At 47.8% G+C, this 18,697-nt stretch overlaps 1 protein-coding gene across 1 annotated transcript in view; it reads right to left on the reverse strand.

Moving 5' to 3' along the window:
* The window catches only part of LOC101525168 (O-acyltransferase like protein), a 42,906-nt gene extending 26,034 nt beyond the window's left edge, over positions 1-16,872 (reverse strand). The window contains exons 1-5 of the mRNA XM_058676765.1: positions 16,719-16,872; positions 9,833-9,972; positions 8,192-8,270; positions 3,416-3,557; positions 1,658-1,884 (exon numbers count right to left, since the gene is read on the reverse strand). Of these exons, the coding sequence (XP_058532748.1) occupies positions 1,658-1,884; positions 3,416-3,557; positions 8,192-8,270; positions 9,833-9,972; positions 16,719-16,872 (742 nt within the window). The remainder of the gene's footprint in view (positions 1-1,657; positions 1,885-3,415; positions 3,558-8,191; positions 8,271-9,832; positions 9,973-16,718) is intronic.
* Between the last annotated feature and the right edge of the window lie 1,825 nt (positions 16,873-18,697).

The following is an 18,697-nucleotide window of genomic DNA, read 5'->3' on the forward strand; positions in this document are numbered from 1 at the left end:
TCAATTTCTGACATGGCTATAATTTACTCACAGATTTATTCTTCAGGCCCCTCCAAGGCAGTACAAAGGCCATGGGTGCAAATGTCATAGTAGCAGGGACTGACCCTTGTTCAGCAGCCTGGCAATTAACTTTTCCCTTCACAGATGGGTTCAAGGGCAGGTGCCCTCTGCTCGCATTGCCTCTGGCTTTGGGAAAGAACTTGCCCTGTTCTGAGCCTTCTTAAATGATATCTGGCATCACCCAGAAGTGGTCTGTGTTTTTCTTGTTGGGGCTATTTGCTTGGTGTTGCCCCTGGTTTGATTTGTTCCCTAAAATCCTAGTTAGACCTGAGAAACACTGCTGTGTGTGCACGCCGGATGACCACCCCAATGCCGCTTCAGCACAGGGTCACATTCGTCTGGTCCGTGCATTCAGTTTCGGTGAGAGTTTTTGTCCCTTCAGCTGGCACCTGGAGGGACAATTACGTAGATGTGCAACTATCATTTCACACATCCTAAGGTTCTGTGCCTGATCTGACGCTCCTTGTGTGAGATGCATACACAAGGCACTTCAGAAATTTCTGGGAAAGATTTGAAGAGCAAGCACTGACCTGGTGGTGGGAAGCCATGTGGGACACTCGCATCCCATGTCAAGAGTGCCCAGATTCAAGTCTTTCTTCTGCTCCCTGTTGCGGCTTCCTGCTAATGCAACACTGGGAGGCAACAGGTGCTGCTCAAACAGTTGGTTCCTTGCCACCCACAAGGGAGACCTGGGCTGAATTCCCAGCTCCTGGCTTCCACCTGGGTCAGCCTAGCTGCTGTAGGCATTTGGGAAGTAAACCAGTAGATGGAAGATTTTTCTTTGTCTCTCTCTCTCCCTACCCCTACTTCTCAAATAAATATGTAATTTTAACTGTTGTTTTAATTTTAATTCATTTTAACAGATTCAATATGGTTTGTAGACAGAACTCTAAGAATGTAATGATATTCCCTCCCTCCTTCTCTCTCTTGACTGCATAATTTTTAAAAGATATGTTTAATTTGGTGTGAAAGTGTTGAGATGCATGTGTAGTTTTCTCACTGTGTAAATACTGGGAAGATTCCTATGCCTTGTGTGCCTCGCAGGCAGGCAGGTGGATGAAGGCCGTGGGCTTAGCTCCTCCCTGGGACCCAGCACAGTGTGGATCGCTGCCAGCCAGCCTGTCACTGGGGGACGCTGGGCTGCTTCTGGCTTGGGTAGACTAAGGAGTTGGTGAGGCATCCTTGCTTCCTCCCCAACCCACCACCCCTTGGCTCCAGTTTGCATGTAAGCCATTTATCTTGCTGCTGGCAAGACATGTCTCAGAACTACATGTGTTGCTGCAATAGTGAAAACACAGTGGCATTGTGGGATCGTTCCTAGACTGGTTAATTGCCATGAAGCCCAGAGCTGTGTTCTACCCTCAGCTATACTACAACACTGGGTGTTCTACTGAGGACAGAAAGCAGCTTTGAGTGGCCTTGCATTGCCCCAACATGGAGACAGGAAACAAAGGCGGGACTGTGAAACCCTCCACCAGGAAGATTAGAAGCAGCTGCACAGCAGTTGCACATTCCTGAGACTCCAGTCCTGCAGGAAGTGCTTTCCAGCTGCACGCTCATGTATGTCACCTCCGAGGTGTCTTAGTTTGATGCCTACTTTTTCCTCTGCTTGGGGCTCCTGGTGATGAGAGAGGGGACAGCCCATCTGTTGGTCCAATTTCATTTCTTTGCTCATCGCTGTCCGTCTGTCTCCAAGGCAGACTCCCATAGGTGGTAGAAAGGGCTGCACACCCTGCCATTGTCCCAGGGACTGATCCCCATGCCCTGGCTGCCACACAGATGGTCCCAGCCAGAGGGAGGGAGAGGCCCAACAGCACGATGAACCTGCAGACAGAAGACAACATGACAGCGAAGCCTTACCTCCATGACACCAAAGTGAGACGCAGAGAAAACAGCCCTGTGAGAAACAAGACCACTGAATGTTGACATGAGTGGGAATTTGGGGGGTGGGGGCGGGCATTTGGGGCAGTGGTTGAGACAACTACGTGGAACACCAGTTTTCCGAATCAGAAAGCCCAGGGCTGAGTCCTGGCTCCTGTCCTGATTCACCTTCCTAGGAGGCGGCAGATGATGGCCCCAATACTTGGGTCTCTGCCTTCCACAGGGGATACCTGGATTGAGTCTCTGGCTCCTGGCTGTGACCTGGCCCAGCCCTGGCTGTTGCGCGCATTTGGAGAGTGAACCAATGAGTGGGAGATCTCTCTTCTCTCCTTCTCTGCCTGCCTATCATACAAGAACAGATTTTTAGTAAGTTTCTTAGTTGGGAATGATGCTCTAGAATAAACACAATGAAAAAAGCAAAGGACAAAAAAAGAATGGATTTTACTTGACTCCCTATTATAACTGTAAAAAAAAAAAATATGAACAAACAGCCACCAAAACAGTGAGGGAAAAAATTTCAGCTGATTTGACTAACGATTCTCATCTTACCCTATTAGTCACATGCGACTGGCAATAGGGAAATGTTGCTGCTAGTGTCTTAGGCAATTCTGTCCTTGTGCTAACACTGAGTGTGCTTATGTAAACCCAGAGGGTATGGAGGTCAGGTGACTGGACATGGCCTCTGGGCACAATCAAGAGAGGTGACTATGAGGTGGACAGAGGCTGCTGCTGGCATCACAATACTGTGTCAAATGATTCAAGGGTTGTGACCCAGCAATTCTCCTTGTATTTACTTTGTCCCAAGCAGCAATCCAAGAGACAAACAAGAGATAATAAACCAAATTACTGCAACCTGTGGGAGAGGCAGGGTCTCAAGTACTAGCCATTCATCTTGGGTGGTCCCACAACATGGGAACAGGCATGTTTGGGGACAGGATGCATTTCCACAAGGTTCTGAAGCCCAGTCACACGGGAAGTAGGGAGTGGATGGCCTTCTCATGAAACCTTCCATAGTCTCTTGTTGATGGTCAATGCAATCTCTTTGTGTCTTGCTCTACCCTGACTTCTGTAACTACCTACCATAGTCTGGGCAGCTAATCAACCATAGAAAGAGCTTCCTTCCATTCCAGATAATGGCAAAGGCCAAGGCGCTGGCAGACTCATTGGCTTCACTTGCTGGCTCCTGGGTGGTGCCTTGGGACAGTCTCCTCATAAGGTGGAAGGAGCTAGAGAATGTTCTGGAGTCCCATCTGTATCAGTCACTCCCAAGGTTCCCCTCTCCTAGTGTCAGCCCCTTGATGGTTCAGTATCAACACACGATATGTCACTGAGAGCCCAGGATGGCACAGGCATGCGGCCTGGCCAGCACCTGTCAGTGGATGGCAAGAACTGGCCAAGTTCTAGGGAAAGCAGCTTGCAGAAGAAGCCTCAACAGCCAACAGTCCATCAGGGTCCCCTGGGTGCCTGGACTTACAGACACATGGCAGCAAATGCATCCATGGAGAACTTTCCAGCAGCACATCTGGCCGCTCCCCAACCAGGAAAGGAGGAAGAATTCTTTGCAAACAGAGAGAGGGAAGGGGCCAGAAATGAAGTGTTTCTGAATCTTAAAATACCTACTGAGAGAGGAGAAAAAAAATTGCATTAATTCTTGAGTTTGCAATGATGCTCTATATGCTTCCAAGCACATTCATTTCTGTCATTTCAAAATAAAACCTGGGGCTAGTGCCATGGAAGAGTGGGTTGAGCTCCTGCTTGCAGCACCAGCAACCCATATGGGTGCTAGTTCTTATCCCAGCTGCTCTACTTCCCACTCAGCTCCCTGCTTATGAGCAGAGGATGGCTCAAGTCCTTGGGCCCCTGCACCCTCTTGGGAAGATCAGAAGCAGCTCCTGGTTCCTAGCTTCAGACTAGTCCAGCTCTGGCCCTTGTGGCCACTTGGGGAGTGAACCAGCAGATGGAAGAGCTCTCTGTCTTGCCTTCTCTCTGTAACTCTGTCTTTCTAATAAAAATAAAATCTTGATGTTACAGAGGTCAGGAAGCACTTTCACTACGTAGTCTGCTTCTGTGTCTGGGGGTTGTATGGACACAAATTCAATCAAAAGACAGGTCAAAGTTGTTTGGGCAAAAATTGCCCCTGTACTGAATGCGTATTGATTTTTTTCTGCTCATCATTATTCCCCAAACAATGCAGTAGCCATTACATTCCCAGGTGTAAGCAAGCTGAAGATGCTTTAAAGGGCTGGGACAGTGTAGAGATTAGAGGAAAAGACTGGCATTTTGCACAAGGGACACAAGCACCCAGGGATTTGCAGCTCCACAGGAGGCCCAGCACCAAGCCTCTGAGGCTCCAGAGTGAAGACTGTCTGATTCACAGATGAGATGCAGAACACACAGATGCTGAGCTGGGAACTCAGCTGGTGGGAAATGGGCCACACTCTCCTGGATCCTCAGCTTGCCAGGACTCTCACATCCTTGCCAGCTCCTGGCTCTGGGAGCAACCAGACTGAAGAATGCGCAAGCTTCAATGCCCATTGACAGGTACTGGAGCCATATGGGAAGCGGGACAGACTGGACTAGTCTGCTATGTATACTGGCAGGCCAGGGTGAGGGGCGGGCCTGGTGGCGGTTATTGTGGGTCGCCCCGATTGGGCTGCAGACCCCACTGGTTGATGAAAGAGTCGAGTGCATGCTGGGCAGAACCAGGCTGGACTGCAACACCCTTGGTTCCAGTGCAAGTCGGGACTGAGAACGGAGCCAGCCCAGCGATTGCAACCACCAACTGATTGTGGCGATGGACTGTGCTGGAACTGGTGCTAGCTGGAACATGCGGGAATCTGATCTGGAAATACCTCTAAGTCTCTTTGGTGATCTCCCCAATCGAACTGCTGGACTCAGAGCCCTGGCTAGGAGAGGACGGAGGACGGAACAGGTCAATCAACCACCTCAGCTAAACGTTGGGCAGCGAAATACTGGGCAAATGAAGACTCCATGATGGACTATGACAATCAGTGGCTTCTTCAATGACCTAATCGAGCTGGGAGGGATGTGACTGGCAACGATCCATAACTGGAAGACTATTAAGACCAATTGAGCAAGTATCTCAGCATGCCCCACATCTGGGACCTTGGGCGGGTGGGAGACTGGGTGGGGATTCTCCCTCAATATCCCCCTTCACCTCAGATACATAAATAATATAATAAAAATATATAAAGGGAATGAACTAGAAAAAAAAAAAAGAATGCGCCAGGGCCAGCTTTCATCTGCTTGGGTGCAGATCTTCCCAACACTGGTGATAAATGCAACAGAAGATGGAAGGACTAAATGAGTGCCTGCCATCTGGCCAAGGGTGGCATCTGAATTAACATCAGAGAGCATCCACTTAGGACGTGGGCCAGGAGTCGCTGGAAGCAACGCTTTGTGGGACTCTTGCTGGTGACACAAGGGCACCTGTGGTGAGCTTTGGGAAGCCTGCGGCACACCTGAGTAAGGCATGGCGCCATCTCGGCTTCCTAAAGCAGCAGCGCCAGCTGTGGGAAAGCCGTTTTTGCTCATCTGGGGAGTAGGTAGTGGATGAAAGATTTCTTCTCTCCTTTTAGCCACATAACTCTGCCTTCCAAAGAAGTAAACAAAATAAAACTGAAAAAAAAAAAGCTCATTTTGGTTCATAAGCACTTTGGAATACTCATGTGGGTTAGAAAGCAGCAGAGCCCTGGCTACACTTCTAGCATTACCAGCTTTGGCCACCAGTTATTTAGGCTTCACCATTACGCCTACAGGATCTGGAGGAGGAGTGCAGGGGACGGCTCGATGAGACACTCATGCATCAGTTCCTGGCCCTCGCCCCCACTTCTTCCCACCTGCTCCTGCACTCTCGGGTGCCATACAGGAAGGTCTGTGTCCAGCCTCAGCTCCACTGTTGCCTCTGATGGTCACTCCTGAGAAATGGACTTGGTGTCACCTAGATAAGGAGCTCTGGGTCCTAGAGACTAAGATGCAAACGGTAGGGAGCAGAAGCCAAGCGGCTGCATCTTCCTGATCCTGTATCTCCCTTGGAAGGGACATAGAAACAGCCTATAAACAGGGAGCTGGATCTGAAGACAGCCCTGTGGACAGCCCACTCCCTTGTCCAGAAAATCCACCCAGTCTCCTACCGAGCCTAAGACTCTATGCAGAAAAAGGCTGGATAGAGTGGACCCTGCCCCAGCCCTTCCAAAAGCAGCTTCGAAGGACCTCTCATTGAGACGCATGTGCCTTTCTGTCTAGACAGGGCCCCTGGCCTCACAGTGAACTGGGGAGGAGATGACTAGCATCTGCAGCATCTGTCGAGTAGGCGCTAAGTGCAGGGCACGGCTGAGTGGCCCGGAGGCAGCTTCTTCCCGGCTTCCTGGACCAGGAAGCAGATCTGGTAATGCTCTGGCTGAACTGAGTCATCTCAGAAAGGCTCAGGTCCTAATCTCCGGAACATGTGACTGTGGCAGAAACAGAACCGTTACAGAGGCCATCAGGAATGGGTCAAGGTTAGAGTGGCCCTGGTAGCCATCATGAATGGAGTCCTTGTAACAGGGAAGTCTGGATACAAAGGCACAAGACAAGCACCATGCAAAACAGAGGCAGAGACCAGAGTGACCCACCTACCAGCAGCAAGCAGCAAGCGGTACAAGCCCCCACTAAGGAGTAGCACAGAGGCACAGCACCAGCGGATCTTAGCGGGATCTGACCTCCTCAACACCTGGGCTCCAGACAGCCAGTCTCCAGAACAGGGTAGAAGGAAATTTCTCTTGTTTCAAGCCATTCGGTTTGTGGTCTCAGAAAATGGGCACAGGTAATGGTGCTCATTGGCGCAGATCTGCATTTTCAGGGAGACGGGCTCTACTTGGGCTTCATAACCTCCACATCCAAGTTGGCCGGCGATTCTGCACTCTGGTGTTCCATGCTTTTGTCCTCGGGGACTCACGTAACACCCTTTGGGTGACATTTCATAGCATCCCAGGATAAGGGCTTTGCAGTGTTTTACCCTAGGCGTGGGCCACAAGCCATGCATTCTCTCCCTCTTTCCGCAGTGCAGGCATGACCCCTCCTCGGCCCGCCCCCTCCCGACTCTGCCTCCCCGGGCTGAGTCAAGTAGGGGCCCACAGTTGCTGGTGGGGTTGCTGAGCTGGCTGTTCCTACATCCGTAGACGAAATCTGGGCAACTACATCAAAGCGCTTTGAGGACTAGCTGAAAAATCCCTTCCAGATGAGCATTGTGCCCCTAAGCAAAGATGCCTGCCTTTCCCTGCCTCTGTGCCAAGTTGGAGAAGCTGCCTTGGCCATGAAAACTAAGTCCCTTGTTCATTTGAAATGCTAATTTAATAAAAACTTCACAAATTAATCTTTGTTTCTAGGATAATCTGAATTTGTGAATGATTTGACTTTTTCAAACAGCACATGAAATATGTGTAGACGCCATAGGGACGTCGTAAATTAAGAGGACAATTGATCATTGAGCACCAGCTGCACTAAGAACATACTAAAGGAGGACTCCGCAACGAGCCACATTGGTTCTTATTTGGATGACTTCAGAATAAATACATAAATAAACCCTAGAGGCAAAAACTTAAGATTTTAAAGTTCTTGCTTTGAAAAGTTTGCAAGAGTTGAAGGAAATCAAGTCAGTTTCCACATGAACTAAAATGTATTCCTCTGCCCAGCAACGGTGGACCATGGTGATCAGGCCACACGGAGGTGGAGACCGGTGAACATCAGAGCCCACCCTCGCTGCACAGGGGACCGGACAGGCTGGGGGAAATGTGATGACTTGCACAGAATCACACAGCCAGAAGGTGTGACCAGAGCTGGACGTTGGGCTCCTAGATTGAGTCTGTTCCTGCATGTGGGTCTCACACAAGCCTGGCGCAGAGTAGCCTGGATTTGGCAGGTGACAGATGGCCACACATGGGCCAGCCAGGGAACACACGATTTTGGGAGCTACCTCACCATGTCCTTTTTCTAGGCTTATGTGGTGGGTGACTCCTCTGATTATGTAGGACTCGACTCCTTGTTCTTTCTCTTCCTTCCCATGCACTCTGTTTCTATTCTATCACCTCCTCTCCTACTCCTCCCAAAACTCCATTTCTCTCAATCTGTTGGGATGTTCAGAACGAAAGGTTGGTTCCGCCCAGAGGAGTCGCCTTGGTTGACTGCAGAACAGGAGCTTTTCCGACTGAAGGCCCAGGCTCATGTTCACGTGGTGATCTTCTCTACCTACCCAGTCGTGACATCGTCGTTACATCCGCTTCAGCACAGGAGTCAGGGACACACAGGCCCACGCTGTGCTCGGCTCCATCCTGGGAAACAAAGCCATCCGCTCTTTACCTTGTGTGTTCACAGCACACACGCAGGGCCAGACATGCTGAGCAATGCTGCTGCTGTTCTGTCCATAAATTAAACAGATCAATGGAGGTGAGAAGGGTGGTGAACCAAGGAAAAACTTCTCACCACTTAAGGCGTGGTCTTTCTATTACGGGGAGGGTCCAGTGAGTTTCCAGAACATCCAATACATCCGTATTGAAATAAAAGTATAGCCCCAGGCTTACTGTGGCTTATTATTTTTAAGACAGCCTCATTGCATGTCTCTTCCCTGTTTGAGGTCATTTGGTACAGACTGACAGTTTTGAGTAATAATTGCCAATTTACTGTGTCTTGGTAGCAGGACACATGTATCAAGTAAAGAATGTATTAATAAATGAAGCCAATAATTAGAATGTCTGTCCTAATCAGCAACAATTACATTGTAGATGAAAATTTCTGAGATACTTCTTTCAATCTCTGCCTGACATGATTGTGTCAGCCAGTCCTTTTGCTCAGATATCAAAAGCGTTCAACTGCTTTGAACATGACATTTGTCCACACGGCTGAAATCCTCACGCAGTCATTACCCTGACCCTTGACCCTCGGCAGGAGGAATGGGGCTAAGTGATCCTCTCCGCTTCTCCGTGGTTAACCATTACAGGATCGTTTGATCATTTCTTCCACTTGTTACTGACTTTGTGCAATTGTGGTTAGCCAACAGCAGTGTCATTTTCTTTCACCGTTGAGTGACACACATAAAATCTGAGTTTGTATTTAACAAGCAGCTGTGCATTTCATGGTGTATTTTCTAAGCAGTAAAAGGATTGCCCTGTTTTCAAGGTAGTGAGCCCTGCAACCTTGGCCCACAGATCTAGCAAGGTAGTCATAAAAGCGATGGCCCAGCTGCCGTGATAGCCTGCATGTGGGGCCCCACATCTGATAAAAGGTCACAAATGAAGGAAGCACACCCTCCCTCTGCTATCCCAAGGATTGATGCTGAGAATGGAGCAGGTGTTCACGGCGTGTTCCTGGGTTCTCAGTGTGACTCTCCCCCTGGCCCAAGCATGGAGTGACACCTTTGACAGTAAGGGACCAGCCTAGACTTTGGTGGAGAGAAGGCAGGGAGACCTCAAAACCCCATGTAGCACAGAGCCCCCACTCTACCGCAGTCTCAGGTAAGCCCCAGAGGGAGGAAGTTAGCCATGGACGATCCCACAGAGCATGCGCAGAATCTCACCGGCAGAGTTGCTGCCCGGCCTCTGATCTTGGATGCCCCATGGAGATCCTCCAGGGGTCTTAGTCCACAACAGAAACATCTCAGACCTATGAGATTTGGGAACGAATGTCTCTTGTGTCTCACACTCACACACTGAGCACGTCTCAGCTAATTCTTTAAAATTTCATTTTGACTTGTGAAAAACATAATGGATTATTGTTTCGTTATTTCCAGCCATGTAGTTAAGAAAAGCCATCAGCGCCATGGCCTTGTGGACCACTGCATGATGGCCACAGTCCTCTGAGAGCGAGCACCTAGCCCCCCTGCCCCTGCCCCGCTCACCTGCAGGATATGAAGCTTGCAGTACTGGCCTTGGAAGTTGCCCGTGGAGGCATGGGTGGAGAGGCACTCACTGTAGGACTCCAGCCTGTCCACGTTTCCATTAAGAACGTTGCTCCCAAGCTTCCCCACTGAGTCGTACACTGAAGTTCAAAGCAGAAGAAGTTGGCAAAATGAATTTTCTTGTCGCACTTTCAAATGAATCTACAGGTACTCAGCTCCATGTATCAAACTTATAGATCTATCGAGTTTATGCAATCAAAAAAAAAGAGGATCAAAGTTTAGCCTGGAGGTTGCAGCACCAACTGAGATGCCCATCATGTATATAGGAGTCTCTGGGTTCAATGCCAACTCTGATGGCAGCTTTCTGCTAATACAGGCCCTGGGAGACTCCAAGGATGGCTCAAGTGACTGGGGTCCTGCCACCACATGGAAAACCTGCTTCCTGGCTGTTTCCCAGCCCAGTCGCAGACAATGGTGGGCATTTAGGAAGTGAACCATCTGATGGAAGCCATCTCTGCCTGCCAAGCAGATCAATAGAGAGAAGATAGATAGGTATTTTTTAAGGAAAGAGAATCTGCTATAATTCCATTCCACATGCCTACATTTTGTACAACCCCATTCTCCCTCACCACTAAGGCAAAAAGCAGCAGGAAACATCCTCTTGCTAGTCCATGGCTGTCAAGAGTTACTGGAAAAGAAAAAGATGGATTTCTTTTTTAAAATGTTGCTTGAGCGCAGCAATGTGCTGGCTTAGGGGATGAAGCTGCCATCTGTGACTCCAGCACCCTACATGGGTGCCGGAACATGCCTGGGCTGCTCCGCTTCCAGGCCAGTTCCCTGCTAATGGCCAGGGGAAAGTAGCATATGATGACTCACTCGGGCGTTTGGGCTCCTGCCATCCATATGGGGCACTTGAATAAAGCTCCTGGCTGCAGCCTGGCACAGACCTGGCTGTTATAGCCATCTGGGGAGTGAACCAGAGGATGGAAGATCTCTCTCTCTCTCTCTGACTTTTAAATAAATAAATAAATAAATAAATCCGCTAAAAAAATTCTGGGGAGTGAAAAGATACAGCTTAAACTTTTCTCTACACATAACCAGGAAAAGGTTACTCCTGTTTACAACAATTTGTATTTGGTTTAGTGGGACTTTGTTAAAAGTCAATTGTTTTTATTTGTTTAACTTGTTTATGTTTGAACCACAACAATAAAAAACTTACGAGGCTGGAGCTATGGTGTGGTGAGCAAAGCTGCCATCTGCAGTGCCGGTATATCCTGTGGGCACTACTTCGAGTCCCGGCTATTCCACTTCTGATCCAGCTCTCTGCTTATACCCCTAGGTAAGAGCTAAAGCCTCTGGGGATTTGCTGGACCTCTGCACGCATATGGGAGACCCGGAAGAAGCTCCTTGGCTCCTGGCTTCAGCTGGGCCCACTCCAGTCATTGCAGCCATTTGGGGCGTGAATTAGCCCTGCCTGACACAGCTGTCTTGGCTGATGCTGCAATATCTTCTTCAGGAACAAGGGTGACCTGTGGTTGTCCACAACTAGCTCATGTCAGTGTCACCTGCAGGGTTTGCTGGAGCCAAACCCGGAGTGTCGCCCCCACACTTGCTACGCATCACCCCTGAGATTCATGCTTGCACCTGTGACTGCCTCAGAGTGCCTTGGCATCACCTGAGGATTTTTGCTCTAAGTGCTCGATCCCAGGCTCCACCCTCACAGAAGATGGCTTCATTGGTCAGGGCTGGGAGGTGTAGGTAGTGCTAGCTTTTGAGAATTTCCAGGTGATTCTAAAGTGTAGCCAGTTTGGCTTCTCTGGCCTTAGGATTAATTCCAGGCTCCTGAGAGTGCTTACAAGGCCCTTCGTGCCCAGGCTCGCCCCACCAGTCTCATGGATCACGCCAGACGAGGGCCTGGGGCTCTTGCCTCCTGGAAATCCCCGCCTTCCCGTCTGCCTGGTACAGGCTGAGGCATCCCTTGGATCCAGCCAGAAGATGCGCTCCCCCAAGGAAAAGTTTCAGACGGACTCAGGGTGTCATGCTGACATGCTGAAAGGTAACATGACTACCATTGTGTAGCTTCCTCTGTCCCCCGGGGGGAGGGGGCAGGAATGGTCTGAACTAATGTAATGGCGTTTGCTGAACTGAAACTTTGAAAAAAAAAACAACTCCTACGCCCAAGATCTAGTTTCCCAAAGGAGTCTGAGCTCTTTCCCGTTAGAAAAACAACACAAATTGACATACTTAATGTAAACAGAATGGACAATTCCAAGTTTCCCTCTCTGTCGTTGACTGGACGTGCCAAACACTAGAGCCTAGAATTTAGGAATGTGCAGCAACAGGAGTTGGGTGAGACGAATAGCTTGGCTTCCCCCTTAGGCAAGACCTGAGGGCACAAAAACAGGGCGACCTGATTCTTTGAGAAAGTTCAGTTCAGATTTTGTTTTCAACTGCTGTTTGACTTTATAAGCTTGTTGTTCATGGGTTTTTGGTGTGTGGTGTGTGCACGTAAATTGCATTTGCTTGCTGAGTATGAGCTCAAGTGGACAGGTGGCCCTTCTCCAGCCTGGTCTTTAATTGGTTTCTGCCAAATTATCTGAGAGATGCCTGGGTGTAGACACCATCCAAATCAGAGTGCCTTGCGATGGTCACAGGAGGAAGGAATACAATCAACCGGTGATGAATTGCACCTGCCACTTCAAATCACACAGCAGCTGCTCGGAGATTTCATTTTCAGAAAATTAAAAACTTGTTTTAATTCTGCCGGGATAATTGGCAAATTGTCTTTGTCAAGTGGTGTCAACGATGAATGAATATTAAAATGCCTAGATGATTAAATGCTGGGCTTCAATTGAAGAACGGGTTGCAAGACCAGGGGTAGAGTTAGTAGGCCACACCAGGGGTGTTCCCCGCAAGGCCTGGGCTGCAGACCGGCAGACATGGGTGGGGCTGGACTTGAGAAACTGCTGGAGCATGTTGAGCCTGCTACAGCTCGGGCAGAGGCTGCCCCACGCTAACCGGCTTTTTCTCCTTCCATTCCTGATGATAAATTCAAATTTTGGCTCTAGAGAGTGGTGTGAGGGGAAAAGCCAATCTGTGCGCGTTTCCCAGGTCGCCCAGGGGTGCTGGAGGCTAGATGTCTGGACCCGAGGGCTCTGCAGGCTGTTTCCGTCCCTGCCTCTCTCTCTCTGCTCCTTGTGGTTGCCAGGGGACCTGGGCCCACAGGCGCAGCGCTCCACGCTCAGCCTGCAAGGTAGGGCAGCTTTTGTGTGTCTGCATACAAGTCTCCCTGGCGGAGGACACTGACCATTGGATTAGGACCTGCTTTAATCAGTATCCCAGTACCTTAATTTGACTATATGCAAAGACTATTTCCAAATCAGGTCAAATACCCAGGATCTGGGGGTTCTGGTTTCAATATATCTTTTGTTTGTTTGTTTGTTTTGGCGGGGGTAGGGAAGAGAAGAGTGAGGGAGACAAAATTCAACCTATACTACCTTCCCAGTAGGCAGTACCATACACTATACTGAGCAGAAAATGTGTCATGCTATGTTGGTCTCTTAGGCCTTCTCTAACAAACTACTGCCGCCCGAAACCCCAGGGGTTTGTTTTGCCCCGGTTCTGGCAGCCTTCCCTCCCAGCTCGGGCTGTCAGCAGGCTCAGGGTGTTTTGAGCCCTCCTTGGCTTTGAAGTGACTGCTGTGTCGTTGTCATGTTATATGGTCTCCCCTGTGCCTGTCTGTTCTCCAACAGCATCAGTCACTGGGCTTGTCCCCCCTACCCAGACATATCTCATTTTAGCTGAATTTACCTGAATTACAGTTTTATAGGGCACAGTACAGCGCAAATACATGCACACAGAGTGCCCTGATCAAACAAGGTGATTTGCCTATCCATTTTCTCATCTCAGTCCTTGGAGTGTCTTCATTCCCCTCTTCCAGTCTTTCATATAAGACATAATACAGTACTGTGAACTGGAATTGCCCCACTGTCTGGAACACTTAAACCCACAGTTTCTGTGTTGTGGTACCTGTTGCCCCATACCCTGCCTGCATCTAGTAATCTATATTCTAAGCTCAGATCTGGGGCTCATCTGGCCTGGAATGAATCCTCAAGGCCACAGGCAGCGAAGTGTGGTGACATCTTGGAATGCTGTGGCACAGCACCTTACGCTGCTGCTTGGAATGCGTGCTTCCCATATCAGAGCAACTGAATCCTGGCTCTGCCATTTCTGGTCCAGTTTCCTGCCAATGTGTCTGGGATGGCAACAAGAGATGGCCCAAGTGCTTGGGCTCCTGTATTCACATAGTAGACCAGGCTGCTGGCTTTGGACTGGCCCAGACCTAGTTGTTGAAATCATTTGACAGATAGAAGATCTTGTTCTTTCTCACCTCTCTCTCTCTCTCTCTTAGGTAAATCATTTCAGAAAAAAAGGTTATTGGCATTTATTAATTTTACTTCCACCATTGAGCGACAACATTGACTTCTTGTTTTGTGTTTGGTTCATTTCACTTAACATCGTGACATCTAGTTCTACTCACTTTTGCTATGGATGTCAGAATTTTCTTTTTGTACCTAAATAGTATTCGTGTGTGTGTGTGTGTATACACAGCATTTTCTTTATCCATTCATCTGGCAATGGACACACAGTTTGATTCTGTGCCTTAATTATTGTAGATACTACTGCAACTTACATGGAAGTGCAGGTATCTCTGTAAAATACTGACTTCACTCTCTGAATATACACCCGCAAGTGGGATATCAAGGTCATATAACGCATTTTTTTTAAAGATTTATTTATTTATTACAAAGTCAGATATACAGAGAGGAGGACAGAGAGGAAGATCTTCCGTCCGATGATTCACTCCCCAAGTGAGCCGCAACGGGCCGGTACACGCCGATCCGAAGCCGGGAACCAGGAACCTCTTCCGGGTCTCCCACACGGGTGCAGTGTCCCAATGCATTGGGCCGTCCTCGACTGCTTTCCCAGGCCACAAGCAGGGAGCTGGATGGGAAGTGGAGCTGCCGGGATTAGAACCGGCGCCCATATGGGATCCCGGGGCGTTCAAGGCGAGGACTTTAGCCACTAGGCCACGCCGCCAGGTCCGCATATAACACATTTTTAACTTTTTGCAGAACGCCTGTGTTGTTCTGCATGGTAGTTACAGCAATTTGCACTCCCACCACTATTGGCTTCCTCTGTACCCTTCCAGCTCTTTGCTTTCGGTTTTGATAATAACCATCATGATTGGAATGGGATAATCTTATAGCCTTGATGGTCAATGACATCTGAGATTTCTTCATGTGTTTATTGGCTACTTGTATCTCTTGTGGAGTATCTATCCAGAAATTTCCTGCCATCTTTTCACTGAGGTTTTTGTTAACTTCTTGCACATTCTGCACGCTCCACCTTTTTCTGATGAACTATTGACAAGCATTTCTGTCCTTCTGTCAATGGTCTCTTCCCTCTTGGCTTGTTTGCTGAGCAGAAGCTTTGTGGTTTTATAGAAATCCATTTACCCATTTTACACTGTAAAGGTATTTTATAACTTCGCTTCAATTTATTCCAAGGAATTTATTTTTGTAGATACCAGGGCATTCTAAAAACGTTATGGGGCCCAGTGTGGTAGCCTCGTGGCTAATGTCCTTGCCTTGCATGTGCTGGGATCCCATATGGGCACCAGTTCTAATTCCGGTGGCTTCACTTCCCATCCAGCTCCCTGCTTGTTGTCTGGAAAAGTGGTTGAAGATGGCCCAGAGCCTTGGGATCCTTCACCCATGTGGGAGACCCAGAGGAGGCTCCTGCCTCCTGGCTTGGAATGGGTACAGCTCTGACTATTACAGCCACTTGGGGATTGAATCAGTGGACAGAAGATCTTCTTCTCTGCCTCTCCTCCTCTCTGTATATCTGACTTTCCAATCAAATAAACAAATCTTTAAACAAAAACAAAGAAGATAAGCTATTGAATTAATTAGATTTGTATTTAACCCCCATTTTATTAAACACCAAGATAATTCAGTGTAAAATAACTGCTTCAACTCAGGTGCTACTGTAAATGACTCAATATGGTAGCAACACTTCAGCTTAGCTTTATGGTGTATATCAGACTGTGAGGTGTTTTTCAATGAGAACTGAACTAGTGAAGCATTCCAAGTAGAGATCATTGTTGGCTGATGAGGTTTTGAAAGTGACCTTTGACACATCCCTTCGCCAGCGGCTCCCATCAGCATCCACTCTGACTCATTCTGAATCAGAATTTGCCCCATGAAACAAGCCTGGCTGGCTTTCTGCCCACTGCACGTGAGAGCATGTGTGTGCACCCTTGGTTGTGAGAATATTAGCAAAACAGCAGAAAACACATTAGAGTTACCCCTTCCCCCTCACACCCAGAGACCACACCTCCCACACAGAAGGTGGGCTGCAGTTGGTTCTTCCAGCTCAAGCCAGTGAACTAACCAACACATGCCTTCCAAGTTGCCATCTAGCACATGTGACAGAAGTTTTCCATGAAGATGTAGCAACTCCTCACCAAAGACAGAGTAAATGTTTAGAAACAGAAGTAAACCAAGCAATCTCCCACAACGATACTACATTGCCAATGTCAATAACACCATCAGTAACACCACACAGCATCATGCAATTGATAAATAATCCTCAACTTTGGAAGAGGTTGGTCCCTGTGAGATTCCTTCCAGCTGGACGGACAGACCCATCTACAATAACAATCCTTCCCCCACCCTGGGATTCCTAGTGCAATCTGTGCACTAAGACACATCTCGACTTGGTTCCATGTTCTTTTGATTCTCTCAAGTGTCTAACAATTCTAGTATGAACCTCAGACTGCCTTCCATCCCACCTACTCAACGGGCCAGGGAAACCAACTTACTTCTTAGCGCATATTCCTCCGGCTTTGCTGAATTCAGATCAGTGAGGAATTGGGCAGTGTCCTGCATGCACTTGAGAGAAATGTTTCTGGCAGGGAAACCAAAAGGTGATTGAAATTGGAAAGAGAGCAGGCAAACTAGTAAAGCCAAGTCCATCTCTGCCTCCAGGGCCAGCAGGGTAAACCTCCCTTCACAAAGAGCCTTATATTGACAAAGCCCTAGCCTGTAACATGCTGGGGGCAAATGTGTGACCTTGCTCACCTCTTAATAAGCAGAGGCAAGTTGCGTCTCCTGTGCCACCTGCAAAGCGGTGCTGATGAGCAAGCCTTGGAAATGGGATTTATCGACAACTTGTTATTAGTGAGGGAAACAGTGTTGTGCAACTTGGTGTCGCCGACCACCTGGCTTCCTTTAGTTATGCAGATTAACATCCCCAGCTACCATGGTTACAGCTCATTTCCCCCTTGTTAGATGGTCTGGGGTATATCTCAGGGTTTAAAAAACTGTAGCGATGGTGTCACATGGCAGTGTTTGCTTTTGTTCTTGAATAACTGAGTCCCATCCATAAATGATATGGATCTTCCGAGCGTTCATGGAAAACGTGTGCAAGAAAAATGGATTGTAAAACATTTTTGCCTTAAATTTACCTTTTAATTCCATTTTTCTGTAAACCTCTTGTTAGGAAAGGCAAATGTACTGTTATAAACTAAGTCATTTATAGGAAGTGGAACAGATCTGGATTACTTCAGATATGATTAATCTTAGAAAATTTGGTTTTGAATCACTAATATCTTTGTTCTACTTAAAAAGAAACTATTGAGGGCTTGGCAGCATGGCCTAGTGGCTAAGGTCCTCGCCTTGATCCCATATGGCTGCTGGTTCTAATCCCGGCAGCTCCACTTCCTTTCTCTCTCTCCTCCTCTCAGTACATCTGACTTTGTAATAAAAATAAAAATAAATCTTTAAAAAAAAAAAAAAAAGAAACTATTGAAAATGTCAGCTGTGTTGTGAACCCTTCACTGTTATCCTAGTTGTGCCATAAGTCATAAGATAGAATACTTAAATGTAATTTGCTTTTTAAAGATTTACCTTTTTATTTAAAGCCAGTAACAGAAAGATCTTATATCCACTGGTCCTCTCCCGAAATGGTTGCAACTAGTGCTCCTGTGCCGGGCAGAAGCCAGGGCTAGGAGCTTCATTCAGCAATCCCATATTGGTGACAGGGACCCAAACACTTGGGTCTTTTTCCGATGCTTTTTTTCAGGTCATTAGCAGGGAGCAGGACTGAACATAAAGTATGCAGGACCTGAACTGGCACCCATATAGGATGCTGGTATCAAAGTCAGTTAAATGAAGTTCTTTAGAAAAGAATCAAAAGCTACTTGTGGTAGCTTGGAAATTAATTTTCCTGAGTACTAGCTGGAGTTCAATCTGAAGTTTGTAGTTCTCAGTGTCACCTTACATAGCACGTGAATGAGGTGTTGTATTCTCATTCTGGTATGAGCACTTCTACTGTGTGATTGTGCATTCTCCTAGAACTTCCTCAGCAACTGCAAAGATTTAAAGATGGATGTGTGGACAGGCCCATGGTTTTTTTGTTGCTTTTTCTTTTTTTAAAGATTTACTTGTTTGAAAACTAGACTTATACAAGAGCGGGAGAGGCAGCGCTCCCATCTGTTGGAGCTGGAGTCATTCCAGATCTCCCACATGAACACAGGGCCCAAACACTGGAGTTCTCTTTCACTGCTGTTCCCAGGCCATGCAGGGAGCTGGGTAGGAAATGCAGCAGCCAGGACACTAAGCAGCGCCCAGAAGGGAGGCAACCTCATAGGAAGCTAGCAAGACAACTTCCTACACCACAGCGCCTGCCCCGATGGTTACCTCTTAATATAAAGAACAGACTTCATTTTTTTTTTTTCTGATTTGTGTGTTTTATTATTTTTTTCTTCAGTAATTACATTGTATTATGTGACACAGTTAC

Source organism: Ochotona princeps, chromosome 18 (genome assembly GCF_030435755.1).
Source record: "Ochotona princeps isolate mOchPri1 chromosome 18, mOchPri1.hap1, whole genome shotgun sequence".
NCBI classification, from domain to species: Eukaryota; Metazoa; Chordata; class Mammalia; order Lagomorpha; family Ochotonidae; genus Ochotona; species Ochotona princeps.